Below are 14,440 nucleotides of genomic sequence, written 5' to 3' on the forward strand. Positions count from 1 at the left end.
AATATTTTTCAAACAGAAGAAGAAATACAGCTAAAAAAGAAACAAGAAAAAGAAAAGAAAAAAGAAAAAAGAAAAGAAAGAAAAGAAAAGAAAAAAAAAAAAAAAAAAAAAAGAAACGTGAATATCATTTTGAACGTAACAGTCAGTAATCTAAAAAAAATATATACGCAGATTTTTTTTAATAATCTTTTTCTTCTTTTTTTTTATTTTCTTCTTTTTTTTTTCTTACGCTAAAAATTCAAAAACTTCAGGGCTTTTTTTTTTAGTATTAAATCATGATTACACTTTAAACCATAACAAAGTAAATGATATTATAATATTATTAGAACACAGTTATATACCAAGTTGTGTAGTATTTAAGACTATATATATATTAGGGAGGGGGAAAAAAAAAAAGTAAAACGTAGCAATAAATTTGAACTATTTGGAATTGGTTAAAACAAACTATTTAAAACACTATTCAACTCTTGAGATGGTTTCTTTTTTAAATCATCCGATGCATTTGCCCTATTTGTAGTAATCTTACGTTGTTTGATACCTTGGTTATTGCTATTATTCGACACACCTTTTACCTCTTGTCCTTTCCTTTTCTTAGATTCTCTAATATTAGAAAGCATTTTGCTTTTCTCCACGTTTCTGATAAACTCACTATTAAGTTTATTAGCTTGTGATATTTCTAATTGTAGTTTGGCTTGTCTAACATCATTTTCTCTGGCAATTTGCTCTGTTAAATCAGCCCACTTAAACCCGGGCAAATATTTCACGTTCATTATATCATCATGGTAGAAACTCCCCTTTTTACCACCAATGATATTGGCGTTTAATGTACTTGCACATAGTTTGGCATCCTTCTTACGAATAAATTCTGCCCAACCTTCCTCATACATAACCTTTTTATTACCGCCAGAACGAACTCTTTGTTTATATTTTTTTTCTTCTTCTCTTTTCAAAAACAATCTATCAACTTCACCAAACCTACTCAAGATTTGTCTCATTTTTGCTGGTTTCATATAGGGTGGAATTCTAGAAAAATAAACAACACCAGTTTTATGCTTAGATTTCTTAGTAGCTTTTAATTTCTTTAAACGATTTAGTTTCTCTTTTTTCAAGTCTTCTGGTGTTGTCGATTTCTTATTTTCTTCCTTTTTTTCTAAACTCTTTTCCTCCTTATCATCTTCTTGGTTTATATCTGACTCTTCCTCTTCAAGTTCATTCTCTAAGTGACGATCAATAGTTGTATTGACCTTTTTTGGATTCGATAATAATAAAGGGTTATTGTCTTCATCATCTGATGAGGAAAAATCACTATCATGCATATCTTTCATTTTTTTTTTTAATTCCTTTTTGATCTATTATCTGTTCCTATATACTATACATCAATTTTTGTATTGTGTTAATACTTGATATCCAGAAAATGCTCTGTATTTCCACCAGTATTACTATATCACTGATAATTGATTGACTCAAATGTAAATAAATTAAATGGTAAGAAAAAAAAAAAAAAAAAAAAAAAAAAAAAAAATACTATCAAAATACCGTACAAAAACGATAAACAAAATTATAAAAACAAAAAAAAAAAAACAAAAAAATAAAAAAAAAAGAAATTATATATTGTTTTACATCTCACTTTACATTTTATATTTTAACCGTTGGCATAAACTGATACATCTATTTTTTTTTTTTTTTTTTTTTTTTTTTTTTATAGCTAACAGTGTATAGTTTAAATTTTCATTTTTCTCACCAATCACAATTTCTTTTATATCAATTTAGACATCCGCTTTCTATTAAATGTTTTAGTTGTAAAAAATACTGTAATACCGACTATAATAAATACAGCAAAATAAACAACCGTGACATAATTCATATTTGAACTGTTAACAGGTAATTGATAAGGAAATGATAAAAATATTAAACAAAATAAAGACCATAAAATGGTAATAATGTTTGAAATGAAACCAAATGTATTACTCCATTTTTTTAAAAAAGGTTGCCAAATATTACCTGTTTGAATTTCTCTAATCCTCATTTCTTTTTGAATTTTTGCAAAAAATTTCTTTCTGCCAACAACAAATAGCAAAATAACGCAAGGAACGGCATACGATAATAACAGTAAGGCTATACAGGCGGTAATTATGGCATTGAATGCTGTAGAAGAGCCCATAAAAATACACCCGATTATGGCTACCCATATTTGGGAAAACAAATGGGAATACAAGGGCACTTTACCTCTTTTATCAATTTCACTAATTTTCTGCCAAAATAACGACCCGTTACTTCCTATATCGTTACCTATGCCCCACAATATTCTTGATTGCCAAGTACCACTACTGATCCCACATATACACCCACAAGTGATCGAGCAAGCTTGAAAAAAAATGGATAACTTTTTTAAACCTGTTGCTTGGTAATAAATTTCTAATATTGGCAAAATTGAGTTGACAACTGTATCTTTGTCCTTAATACAATAAAACAATCCAATAGAATACGTGAAGCTAGTGATGAATCCAATAACAACGGTGAAAATAATTGCCTTTGGAACAAATTTTCTTGAATTGATATAACCTACTTCGTCAACCATGTGAATTGCAGAGTCAATGCCGGCAAAGGCCCATAATGGATTAATTAACCCAACTATAAACCCCATACCGCTGGAGTTCCAGCCAGTAGTATTATCAAAATCTTTGAATATGCTACTTGCTTTGGGCCAGGGTGTGGTAGAATCTGCTCTGCAGACCAAAGAAACAACAAATGTAACTGTATATGTAAACAAGGACATATAAAGCCCCAATTGGGAAATGAATGGCAACCATCCAGCATAACAATTGAAAAACGTGAAAAATATGTTTAAAGCTTCATAGCAAACAAATAAGTGCCAATGCTTTAATTCATATTCTAAGTTATTGAATTGATACAAACCTATAATACTATAGGATAGGGATGAGCAAACTGACGCAGTGGTAAAAATTGCTCCACAATAATTTAACAGACCAGCAAATAATGAAATATAGTATTGTGGGATAGAAGTTATCTCAATGTCCTTAGCGCAACAATACTGTTCTAATTCATATTCCTCATTATCATAATCTATTTCCAATGAATCATCAAACTTCGTATCATTAGTTTTGCTAACTTGCAACATTTTTAAACACCAAAAATATGCACCGCTAGAGTTTGGTAACCAACTAACAAACTCGGATAATGACCAAGCACAGAAAACTGTAAAGAAACAACCAATGATTAATCCGTAAATGATTAATAGGGGACCACCACTGTATAGACCAACCACTAAGGCACTCGAAACACCTAACCAGGAATTAGTTAATGAAAAGGCAATACCTAGCAAAGAAAACAAATTAAAATTTTTACTTAATTTAGTGCTTGATACAGTTTGTACTTCATTAATTATTTGAAGATTCTTTTCACTCATTATTTTACTGAAATAGTTTTGCTTTTTGTTTTTTCATCTTCTTTGTATTAGCATACATTAAGAACTAAGGGAAAAAAAAAAAGAAAAAAAAAAAACACAAACAAACCAAAATGCAAGTCGAACTAAGTTTTTATTATTATTTTTGTTTCTACTTTTATATATCATATTGAGATTAGCATATAAACTTATATGTTGAAAAAAAAAAAATTATACGTTGTATATAACTTAATTAAATGGAAACTTTTTTTAATAAAAATTAATAAATAAATTTATAAAGGAAAAAAAAAAAAGAAAAAAGGGCATCTTCATGTCAGCGCCAGTCATCTTAAATTGACTATTTATAAATACTACGTATATTCTAAATAGGAAAAAAAATTTTTTTTTTTTTTTTTTTTTTTTTTTTTACAACAAGCTTTCTAAAGATGGGATGCCTTCTAAAGCAATATTTGTTTCCTCGTTGGTAACACATTTTGGAATTTCGGCAATAACATTAACCCCAAATTTCCTCAAGCAATCCACATTTCCCTTATTAGGTGTGCCATTTACTATGCAGCCCAATAAATGATTTTTAAGTCCAGCATTTTGTAAGTGCTCTTGAGTCAATAATGTATGATTCAAAGTACCCAAACCGGATCTAGCAACAATAACAATTTTAATATTTTTTTCAGGATTTGTTTTAATCAAATGTTTAATTAAATCAGTCGTGATTTCTAATTTCTTGGTAATAGGAACAAACACTCCACCAGCACCCTAAACAACCAATGGTGTATTGTCAAGGAATTTTGGAAGGATAAAGTCATTCAATTCGATTTGAGTATCTGGTTCAAATTCCATAGCCTGGTATGGAGATAAAGGTTTTTGTAAAGAATATCTTGGAATAAACAACGTTGGATCCCAATTAGTTAATTTGTTAGTTTGAATGGTAGTTGTATCTCCCTCATCAGATTCCACACCAGTTTGTACTGGTTTCCAGTAATTAGCTTTCCACTTATGAACTAATAAATTGGAAACAAATGTTTTTCCAATATCTGTGTCTGTTCCAGTAACAAATATAACAGTTTTCAACATTTTTTTTTTTTAATTCAAAGCAACTTTATCTTTTGACTCTTTTTCTTTTTTTTATTTCCTTTATTTTTTGTTGATTTTGAATAACTTTTTTTTTGATTTAGTATGGAATAATCTAATTTACTATTCTCTTAAATATTCTTTTTTTCTTTCTCTTTTTTTCTTTTTTTCTTTTTTTTTTTTTTTTAATCATTGCTCTATAATTTTCATTTATTATTCAAATATGATGATATCAGCAGGTCACTCAAAAAATCTGTTGATTTTATTTTTAATATACATTTAAAAGTTATTTCTTAGCGTTGGAATTATGAATAATTTTAATATTTTAAAACATGAGTCGTTATAACATGATTAATTAAATATTTCCTTATAAGACGGCGTATAAAGTATGGAAATGAACAAACGAAGATTAAAATCTACACTTCACTCTTTCATTCCTTTCTCCCATTTTCCAAAGAGAATAATATTCTTTTTACTTATTTCTAAAAGCAAAATAATAATAACAAAAAAAGAAAAATTAATTCAAATTTCCTATAATATATAATAACGATAGAAATAAGTAAAAAAAAAAAAAAAAAAAAAAAAAAGCCAGATTTACTTTTTTTCTAAAACTTTTATTATTTATGTTCTCTAGAAAAAAAAAAAAAAAAAAAAAAAACCAAATCATCATGTCGGTAAAATATTCAAAAGAAACTCAAGAACTTATCAAATTTGATCAACAACATTTATGGCACCCATATACCTCCATGGAAAACCCACTGCCAGTGTATCCGGTCAAATGTGCAAAAGGTAGCACAATCACGTTAGATACTGTCCCTGAAACTAAACTAATCGAAGCGATGTCATCTTGGTGGTGTATGATTTTTGGATATAATAATGAAGAATTGAATGAAGCTATGAAAAATCAAATTGATAATTTTTCACATGTGATGTTTGGTGGCTTGACACACAGACCTGCAATTAAGTTAGGGGAAAATATTCTAAAAATGCTAAATGTACCTCAGCTAAACAAAGTTTTTTTTGCTGACTCTGGTTCTGTTGCTGTCGAAGTTGCTCTTAAAATGGCTCTGCAATACCAATTTACGTTGAATGGAGCCAAAAACAAAAAATGCAAGTTTTTAACAATTAAACACGGATATTCAGGTGATACCATGGGGGCTATGAGTGTTTGTGACCCTAAGAATTCAATGCATTCTATTTATACTGGATATTTACCTGAAAACATCTTTGCCAAGGCACCTAAGGTACTGGAAACATTGCCAACGTCTAACATTTATTATGAAAATTCCAAAAGCTTCGACACCAATTGGGACCCCACTGACATCTTGGATTTTAAAGAAAAAATCGAATTATTTCATGGACAAATCGCAGCTGTCATTATGGAACCCATATTACAAGGGGCCGGTGGGATGAGGATTTACCATCCACAGTTTTTAATTGAAGTTCGAAAATTGTGTACTCAATACAAAATTCCGTTAATATTGGATGAAATCGCCACTGGTTTTGGCCGTACTGGTGAACTATTTGCTTTTAACCATGCCAACAAGTACCAGAAAACACAAACAACTAACACCCCATTTATTGATGTATACCCTGATATATTGTGTATTGGGAAATCCTTAACTGGTGGCTATATGACTTTAAGTGCTGTTATTTGTACTGATGAAATAAGTTCTGTTATTTCCAACCCTTCAAGCCCAACTGGCGGTTGCTTTATGCATGGTCCCACTTTTATGGCCAACCCTTTAGCATGCTCTGTTGCAAATAAAACCATGGAAATCTTACAAAGAGGTGAGTGGAAAGGTATGATTAAAGGTATTGAGAAACAATTATATGAAGAATTGTATATGCCATTAAAAAAAGAGCTGATGGATATTATTCAACATGTTAGAATTATCGGTGCAATTGGTATTGTTGAATTAAAATCTCCTGTTGATTCGTTATGGTTTCAAAAGAAAAATATTGAAAAAGGCATTTATATTAGACCATTCAACAGGCTCTGTTATCTCATGCCACCTTTTATTATAACAAAAGAGGAGTTATCATTTGTTATTCAGGCTGTTAAGGAAACATTGAACGAGTGGAAAGTTGAGTTAGATAATAGAAAAACATAATTTTTTTTTTTGTATTTATCTTGAACAACTGGCGATATTTAATATTTTTTAATAAACAAAAAAAAAGAAAAAAAAAAAAAAAAAAAAATGCAAATTTGGATCTGAGAACGCCGAGCCAATGTGCTTATAATTTGTACTTGTCTGCGATTTTAAAAAAGATAGGAGATAAACGAGAGCCACAAGCTCTTTACCCATCACTTATCTTTTTTTTTTTAATTGCTTGCTTTTAATCTACTTTAAAACAAAATAGAAATATATATATATATATATAAACACAAGAGAATTAAGAAGTTGGTTGATAATGCAAGAATTATTATTATAGATAATCTTGTATCATAATATTATAAACGAAACGAAAAGGGAAAAAAAAAAAAAAAAAGAATGAATATCACTTTGAAAATTGAACTATGAAGTTACTGATTGTTAATCCAAACTCTACTCATTCCATGACAGATGCTATCAGAAATTCAATCCCTAAATCTATATTAGCTAACAAAAATATCAAATTGACTTTTTTTACTGGTCCTCAAGATGGAATCTGCCCCCCTCAAATCAGTGACGAAGATTCATCTTATCTATCCTTCAAAAGTTGCTATCCAATTTTAACCAAAGCCACAAGTGATTATTATTATGGAGACTACGATGGGGTCCTGATTTGCTGTTTCTCTAATCACCAATTGGTATCTGCATTGCAGGAGAAAGCAATCGAAGAAAAGTTTCATAAAATTAGTGTTACAGGTATTTTCCATTGTTCGATTCATTATTGTCTCTTACAAAATAAATCATTTTCTATAATTACTTCAAATAAGGAATGGGTAGATTTGTTAAACAAAGCTGTTTGTGATATATTAACCAAAAATGGAAGTGGTGAAAAGTTTTTACCAAGTATTTGGAAGGGAACAGTTTCTTCAGAAGTTCAGGTTTTAGACTTACATGATCCTAAAGTATTTGGCAAAATTGTTGATAGGATTCAAAAGGTTAATGTGGAAAAGTTGAAAAGTAAAAATGTTATTCTAGGATGTGCTGGCTTTAGTGGAATGGAACACAAGTTTGCCTCAAGAATCACCGAGGTTGATCAGTTTATTGACAGTGTTGGTATTTCTCTACAGATGGTAATATCATTTTGTAATTTTAATATGGATTATTATTGTCAGGGTAAAAATACACGTAGAAGTTTCATATTAAACGAGGGTATATTTCGGAATTATCCAGATGTAAATTTGCGTTTTTTTTTATTTTTTTCTTTTTCCCTTTTTTTAATTTTTTATTTTTTATTTTTTAATGGGGCTAGATATGATTAGCCCTAGATATGATTAGCCCTAGATATCTTTTAGCCCTGGATATCTTTTAGCCCTGGATATCTTTTAGCTCACAAAAAGATAACAATTCCTCTACATAGAAAACTTAGCTTGAAGGGACTACATTTCCATCAAGCCCTTGTTAAGGCTGTTATTTTATTTTATTTTATTTTATTTTATTTTTATTTTTGATTACAAATTACTAAAAAAAGATAACAAACACAATACTATCTGTTTCATTTAATATTATTATTATTATTATTATTATTGTATCTATTGTTATATAGATTAAACTCGTTTTGCGCGATAATACAGCCTTCTTTTGTTTTCACTGTTCATAGTAGCATAGAGTATTTTTCAAAGTTATTGTTTTTTTTTTATTATAAAAGTCTGTTATATAAAACATATCTTATCTTTCAGCGGCGGGGGGGTTTTTCATCCAAAAATAATCTTCATGTTACTAGTATAGAGCTCGTTTCTTTTTTTTCTAAATTCAAGTCTAAATACGTTATATATATATATATATTAAAAAAAAAAATAAAAAATAAAAATAAAAAAAAAATTCAACAACACTACAATATTAAAACACTCCACAACCATGTCTTCTATAACACATAGGCTGAAAAATACATTCAAAACCCAAGATGATAATGAACCAGCTGAAGGGTTTCCCGATGAAAATGCTTTGGAGATAAAAAAAGGAGGAGCAATTCCATTTTCTTCTACCCAACAAGATGAAGTTTCAACTCTAGGAAGCGAAACTACTGAACTTCCTTGGTATAAAAAACTTATTTATGCACTTGAGTTAGACAATAGTGACCATGACAGAAGCGTTCGTGATTCGTTTTTGTACAATCACGATTTGAGACCTGTTGAGCAGGCACGTAGAAAATGGTCTTGGTTCAATTACGTTTATTTCTGGATTGCTGATTGTTTTAACATCAATACATGGCAAATCGCTTCCACTGGTTTGCAATTGGGGCTTAAATGGTGGGAAGCTTGGTTAACTGTTTGGATTGGTTATTTTTTTACTGGTTGCTTTGTTGTATTGGGTGCCAAAATAGGTTCTAATTACCACATTTCCTTCCCAGTTAGTGCTCGTGTATCTTTTGGTATTTTTTTCTCATTATGGCCTGTTATTAATAGAATTGTTTTAAGTGTTATTTGGTATTCGTGCCAAACATATTTGGGAATGGAACCGGTTTCGTTGATGCTCCAAAGTATTTTTGGTAATGATTTGCCAGAAAGAATACATAACCATATTAACAGTCCCAATACAACAACTTATCAATTCATGTGCTTTTTTATCTTTTGGGTTTGTGAATTACCATTCATTTATATCCACCCACATCAGATTCGTCACTTGTTTACTGTCAAGGCATGTTTGGTCCCCTTTGCTGCCTTTGGGTTTTTAATTTGGGCATTGGTTAAATCACATGGCGAAATTGCTTTGACTTCTTTAAATGGCGTTGATCACTTATCCACCAAAGATCACGGCTGGGCTTTTGTAAGAGGCGTTCTAAATTCCATTGCGAATTTTGCTACTTTGATTGTCAATGCTCCCGATTTTTCAAGATTTTCTGTTACATCTGAGAGTGCCATATGGTCCCAATTGTTTTCAATTCCATTTTTTTTCAGTGTGACATCCTTGATTGGTATAATTGTCACTTCTGCAGCTTACAAGCTTTATGGGGTTAATTATTGGTCTCCTGTCGATGTGTTACAAAGATTTTTGGATGATGGATTTACCAGGGGTGACAGAGCCGGGGTTTTTTTGATCAGTTTTGTTTTTTGTGTTGCCCAATTAGGTACCAATATCAGTGCGAACTCTTTATCTGCTGGTACAGATATGACAGCTTTGTTGCCTAGGTTTATATCTATTAGAAGAGGTGGATATGTTTGTGCACTTCTAGCCTTGTGTATTTGCCCTTGGAATTTGATGGCCTCTTCTAGCAAGTTTACCGATGCATTGAGCGCTTATGCCGTTTTCCTTTCCTCCATTGCAGGTGTTATTTGTTGCGATTACTATGTTGTGCGTAGAGGGTATGTTGATCTACTACAACTGTACACTGGTGATCAAAAAAAAAGTATTTACATGTATTCAAATAGGTTTGGTTTAAATTGGAGAGCATTAGCTGCCTACTTGGGTGGTATCGTTCCAAATATGCCTGGTTTTATTGGTGATGTAGGAAATAATATATATGTACCTCAAGGTGCAATTTATTTGTATTATTTGAACTATTTGGTAGGATACTTTGTATCATTTTTACTATACTTGATTTTGTGTTATTTTTTCCCTGTGCCTGGATCCAAGTTGGGTGATAAAAACTGGTATGAAACTTTTATTAACGTTGAATATTTTGAAGAGGAAAGAAATCAATTCTTGAACGATGATGCTGCACAAATTGATTTTTATGATGCCGTTGATGCAGGACAACAAATTACACCTGCTATTGACCCTGTTAGTGAAAAAATCAAGAATTTTGAAAATGAAAAGTAGTTATTTTTGCTATAATTTATTACTACTATTATTATTTTTTTTCCCCCTCTGTAATACATATATAATACATAATGGTTTAAATACGAAAAAAAAAAAAAAGAATTCTTTTATTAAGAACAAGTTAAGCCACCATCAACCACATAGTTTTGGCCAGTAATATAATCAGATGCATCGCTAGCCAGAAATCCAACCAAATTAGCAATATCTTGTGCATTAGCACCACGTTTCAAAGCAATAGACTCAATAAAGGCTTTCAAGTTTTCACCTGGACCCAAACCATTCATAGATGCTAGTTGTGCATCCAAATCATCCCACATTGGTGTCAAGACTGGGCCTGGAGCATAAGCGTTCACTGTAATACCATATGGTGCAAACTCTTTGGCACCTACGGCAGTTAACCCCTTTACAGCGTATTTGCTAACAGTATATGCAGACATCATTGGCATTGGAACATTCCCACCAATGCTGCAACAATTAATAATCTTACCAGTTAGTTTTTTTGGTTGATTTTCCTGTGTGATAACATTACCATAATCGCCTTTCCTGTTTAGCTCAATCATTTTTTTTGCAGCGGCTTGCATACCATACAATACCCCCTTAACATTAACATCCATAACTTGATCAAACTCTTTGGCATCTACATCAAGCAATTTGTGAACTTTAGCAATGCCTGCATTGTTAATCATAACATCAAAGGAACCAAAATATTTGGCCACTTCATCAACTGCTTTGTTTACAGATTCTTTATCGGAAACATCCACATTAACAAAAATAGGATCCTTGGCTTCAGGACTTGAAACTTCTTTTATGGCCTTTAAAACATTTTGAGCTTTAGCCTCATTTCTAGAACCAATAGCGACTTGAAAACCTTTACTAGCCAAAGTAATGGCAATGGCAGCACCAATACCTTGAGATCCGCCGGTAACAAATGCAGTTTTACAGCTCATTGTTGTTTGATTCTTGATTTTCCTTGTCTTTGTTTTGAATCTTGTGAGAAAAAAAAAAAAAAAAAAATTATTCGAACTAGAATATTATTATTATTTTTTATGATCTTGAAAATCGGACAGATGTGGATCATCAGCTATTGGAATAAACACCCGTTTTTTTTCCCCCTCTGTATGACGTACGAAATGATAACGTAATACACGATATCGTTGCTAAGCACGCTAAAACTCTACTAAAAAAAAAAACATTAATAATGAAATTCACCGAAAATGGATGTGTCCGAATGTTTTTTTAGGAAATGTTTTAAACCGAAGATATTTTTTTTTTTTTGTTCTTTCTTTATCCCAAATGTTTAAATTTCACTTCATACCAAAATATGAAAAAAAAAAAAAAAAAAAAAAAAACTAGATTTTTGAACTAAACTTTGGAATTGTGCTAACCAGAATTTTTTTTTCCCCTCCCTTTTCAGCTATTGTAACAATGTTGTGAATACTATATGTACAGATAACCTAATAAACTAATATATTTTTTTATAAAAGATAATAGTGCGCATCTATTGCTCAATTTGTATGACAGATATTCAATTGCAAGATATTTCTTCCAGTTTAAGGACCTTTATAATAAACGACACTGAGCCTAAATCATATTCAACTGCCATAAAACCCTTGTCTGCGTACCAGGATTACAAGCAATATGATTATCAACAAACCCAAGAGTCATCCATTCAAGAAGATATATCAGAGTTCCCAGATGGTGGATTCGAGGCATATACTTCTCTATTCGGGACATTTTGCGGGCTAGTGCCTGTATTTGGTGTGTTTAACAGTTTAGGTGCAATTCAAAGTTATATCAGTAATCAACAATTAGCTGGTGTCAAGGCTTCCAATATTTCTTGGATTTTCTCTTCATATTTAACTATTTGTTTTGCTAGCAGCGTTTTAGTTGGTGCCTATTTTGATAGGAACGGAGGCAGGATTCCAGGCATTTTGGTGACTATATTATTTGTTGGTGGAATAATGGCAATGGCAAATTCTACGAAAATTTGGCATTTTATTTTATCCTTTGGGGTTTGTTGTGGCGTTGCTACTGGATTTATGGCCACTATTTCTATGAGTTCTGTTACTACTTGGTTTTACAAAAAACGGTCTACAGCTACTAGCATAGCATTATTAGGAGGGTCTATAGGTGGGATTATCTTTCCAATTATGCTACGAAAATTGTTTGTGGAATTAGGCTTTGAATGGGCTATAAGGATTTTAGGATTCATTAGTTTAGGTTGTTTATTATGCTATATGTGCTTAAGTAAAGAACGACCTATCGATAATAAAGATGCCCGCCATTTGAAGAAACCATTCGAATCAAGAAGACAGTGTGTGCGTTGGTACATAACCTCCTGTTTTAACTGGAGATATTTATTGGATTACAAATTTTTATTTACTTCATTAGGAGTGTCTCTTGCTGAAAGTTCTTTAACGGCTGCTTCCACTTATTTTGCATCTTATGCTATTTTTAAAGGTAATTCAGAAGAGACTTCTTATGTTTTGCTTACGATGATCAATGTTTTCAGTATAGTGGGCCGTGTTTTACCAGGATATCTTTCTGATCACTTTTTTGGAGGATTTAATGTTATAATTGTTATGGTTATTATGTGTACTGTATTTAACTTTGCTATTTGGTTACCATTTGGTGGTAATAGCAAGTGTTTATGGGCATATTCATGTCTGTATGGGGTTTCTAGTGGCGGTATTATGAGTTTGACCCCTCCATTAATTGGTAAAATATCTAAAACTGTTGACTTTGGGAAAAGATACTCTACTACTTATCTGATACAAGCAGTTCTAACTTTACCTATTATTCCAATATGTGGTGCCATAATTGGGAATGACCCATCGCTTTCAGATTATAATAATTTTATAATTTTTGCTACAATGCTGATGCTAGGTGGTGCTTTTTGCTATATTATAGCAAGATATTTATGCGTGGGGTTTAAATTGGTTGCTTTTTAGGATTGAGTTGATGCATTCGTTTTTTTTTTTTTTTTTTTTTTTTTATCAGTGGTTGCAAGATTATCACTGTAGTACCAGTAATAAATTCTGTGATCTGTTTATTAGACCTTTTGATATCATATTTGTTTTTACAAATTTAAGAGATTTGAGTGCAGATATACACATAATAACAGATCTATATAGAAGTTGTTTGCAAATTAATATGGGCTAATAGATGGTATTATTATTTTGGAAAATACTACTATGAAGAAACCTGATCTAATTATATATAAATATGCAACAAATGTATTGAAAAGTTTTAATAGAATGGAAACTTAACAAATAAATGAATCTTCAAATTGTTGTTAATTTTAAGCTGGTTATGGAGAAACTGAAAATAATATGTTTACATGACTGATGGTAATCCTGTATATTATATTATTGCTGTTTAAAGTTCTGGCTATTCCAATTGTTTGATTATAATAGGTACTTATAAGGATGGAAGTCTGTTTTCTTACAAACATACAATGATTATAGATGATACATGTCAAGATATCCAACAAGTTATGTATATGGGATCTAAATAGAGTTTGTTTATTTTTTTAGAATCGAGTATTTTCTAAATTTTTGTGAAAAAGAAAGAATAAGAATTTAATATATTTTAAGCATGTGCTTAACGGGGTTATCGCTTGTAAAAAATGACATTTACTTTGCCCTTTTTTAGGGTGTTTGTTATTATTTTTATAAATAAACAAGTGAATAAAAATCTATATCCAATTTAATCCAATAAATCTTATTTTAAATATTAAGAATAAGATTTTGGTACAGTATTATGATTCTAACGAACCGCAATGTATCAAACCCTTTTTTTTTTGCTAAGAGATTGATGAAAAAGGTTTGAATCTGCTAATAGTTTATTTTATTCTTATAGCCTTATAATAATATTCAAACAAGTGTATCTTTACATATAAAAAGTGACTAAAAAACAACTAACTTTGTCAATATATTAAAGTATATCATGTATATTCTCTTATGCTCTGTTATTAACCTTTTTCAAATACTTTGAAGAAAAAATATTCATTCTCCTTTGTATATTTAGGTTTTTC

The 14,440-nt window shown here is 30.7% G+C and overlaps 7 protein-coding genes across 7 annotated transcripts; 3 read left to right on the forward strand and 4 right to left on the reverse strand.

Annotated features, from left to right (window-relative positions):
• Positions 1 to 434: 434 nt before the first annotated feature.
• ESF2 (RNA-binding ATPase activator ESF2) lies at positions 435 to 1,325 on the reverse strand (the record flags this gene model as incomplete). Its single annotated transcript, XM_046078307.1, has 1 exon — positions 435 to 1,325. The coding sequence occupies one exon, from the start codon at positions 1,323 to 1,325 to the stop codon at positions 435 to 437; it is 891 nt and encodes a 296-aa protein (XP_045934713.1).
• A 431-nt stretch (positions 1,326 to 1,756) lies between these two features.
• BIO5 (Bio5p) lies at positions 1,757 to 3,427 on the reverse strand (the record flags this gene model as incomplete). Its single annotated transcript, XM_046078308.1, has 1 exon — positions 1,757 to 3,427. One exon carries the CDS (start codon positions 3,425 to 3,427, stop codon positions 1,757 to 1,759), a length of 1,671 nt encoding a protein of 556 aa, XP_045934714.1.
• Positions 3,428 to 4,177: 750 nt separating this feature from the next.
• Positions 4,178 to 4,495, reverse strand: BIO4 (dethiobiotin synthase; the record flags this gene model as incomplete). The annotated part of the gene is made up of 1 exon (XM_046078309.1): positions 4,178 to 4,495. The coding sequence occupies one exon, from the start codon at positions 4,493 to 4,495 to the stop codon at positions 4,178 to 4,180; it is 318 nt and encodes a 105-aa protein (XP_045934715.1).
• Positions 4,496 to 5,160: 665 nt separating this feature from the next.
• BIO3 (adenosylmethionine-8-amino-7-oxononanoate transaminase) lies at positions 5,161 to 6,606 on the forward strand (the record flags this gene model as incomplete). Its single annotated transcript, XM_046078310.1, has 1 exon — positions 5,161 to 6,606. One exon carries the CDS (start codon positions 5,161 to 5,163, stop codon positions 6,604 to 6,606), a length of 1,446 nt encoding a protein of 481 aa, XP_045934716.1.
• A 407-nt stretch (positions 6,607 to 7,013) lies between these two features.
• Positions 7,014 to 10,404, forward strand: SCDLUD_003790 (uncharacterized protein; the record flags this gene model as incomplete). Its single annotated transcript, XM_046078311.1, has 2 exons — positions 7,014 to 7,684; positions 8,523 to 10,404. The coding sequence occupies 2 exons, from the start codon at positions 7,014 to 7,016 to the stop codon at positions 10,402 to 10,404; spliced, it is 2,553 nt and encodes an 850-aa protein (XP_045934717.1).
• Positions 10,405 to 10,514: 110 nt separating this feature from the next.
• On the reverse strand, positions 10,515 to 11,351 carry SCDLUD_003791 (uncharacterized protein; the record flags this gene model as incomplete). Its single annotated transcript, XM_046078312.1, has 1 exon — positions 10,515 to 11,351. One exon carries the CDS (start codon positions 11,349 to 11,351, stop codon positions 10,515 to 10,517), a length of 837 nt encoding a protein of 278 aa, XP_045934718.1.
• Positions 11,352 to 11,918: 567 nt separating this feature from the next.
• Positions 11,919 to 13,355, forward strand: SCDLUD_003792 (MCT family MFS transporter; the record flags this gene model as incomplete). The annotated part of the gene is made up of 1 exon (XM_046078313.1): positions 11,919 to 13,355. One exon carries the CDS (start codon positions 11,919 to 11,921, stop codon positions 13,353 to 13,355), a length of 1,437 nt encoding a protein of 478 aa, XP_045934719.1.
• Positions 13,356 to 14,440: the final 1,085 nt, after the last annotated feature.

The sequence above is a fragment of the Saccharomycodes ludwigii genome, chromosome IV (assembly GCF_020623625.1).
Source record: "Saccharomycodes ludwigii strain NBRC 1722 chromosome IV, whole genome shotgun sequence".
Taxonomy (NCBI): domain Eukaryota; kingdom Fungi; phylum Ascomycota; class Saccharomycetes; order Saccharomycodales; family Saccharomycodaceae; genus Saccharomycodes; species Saccharomycodes ludwigii.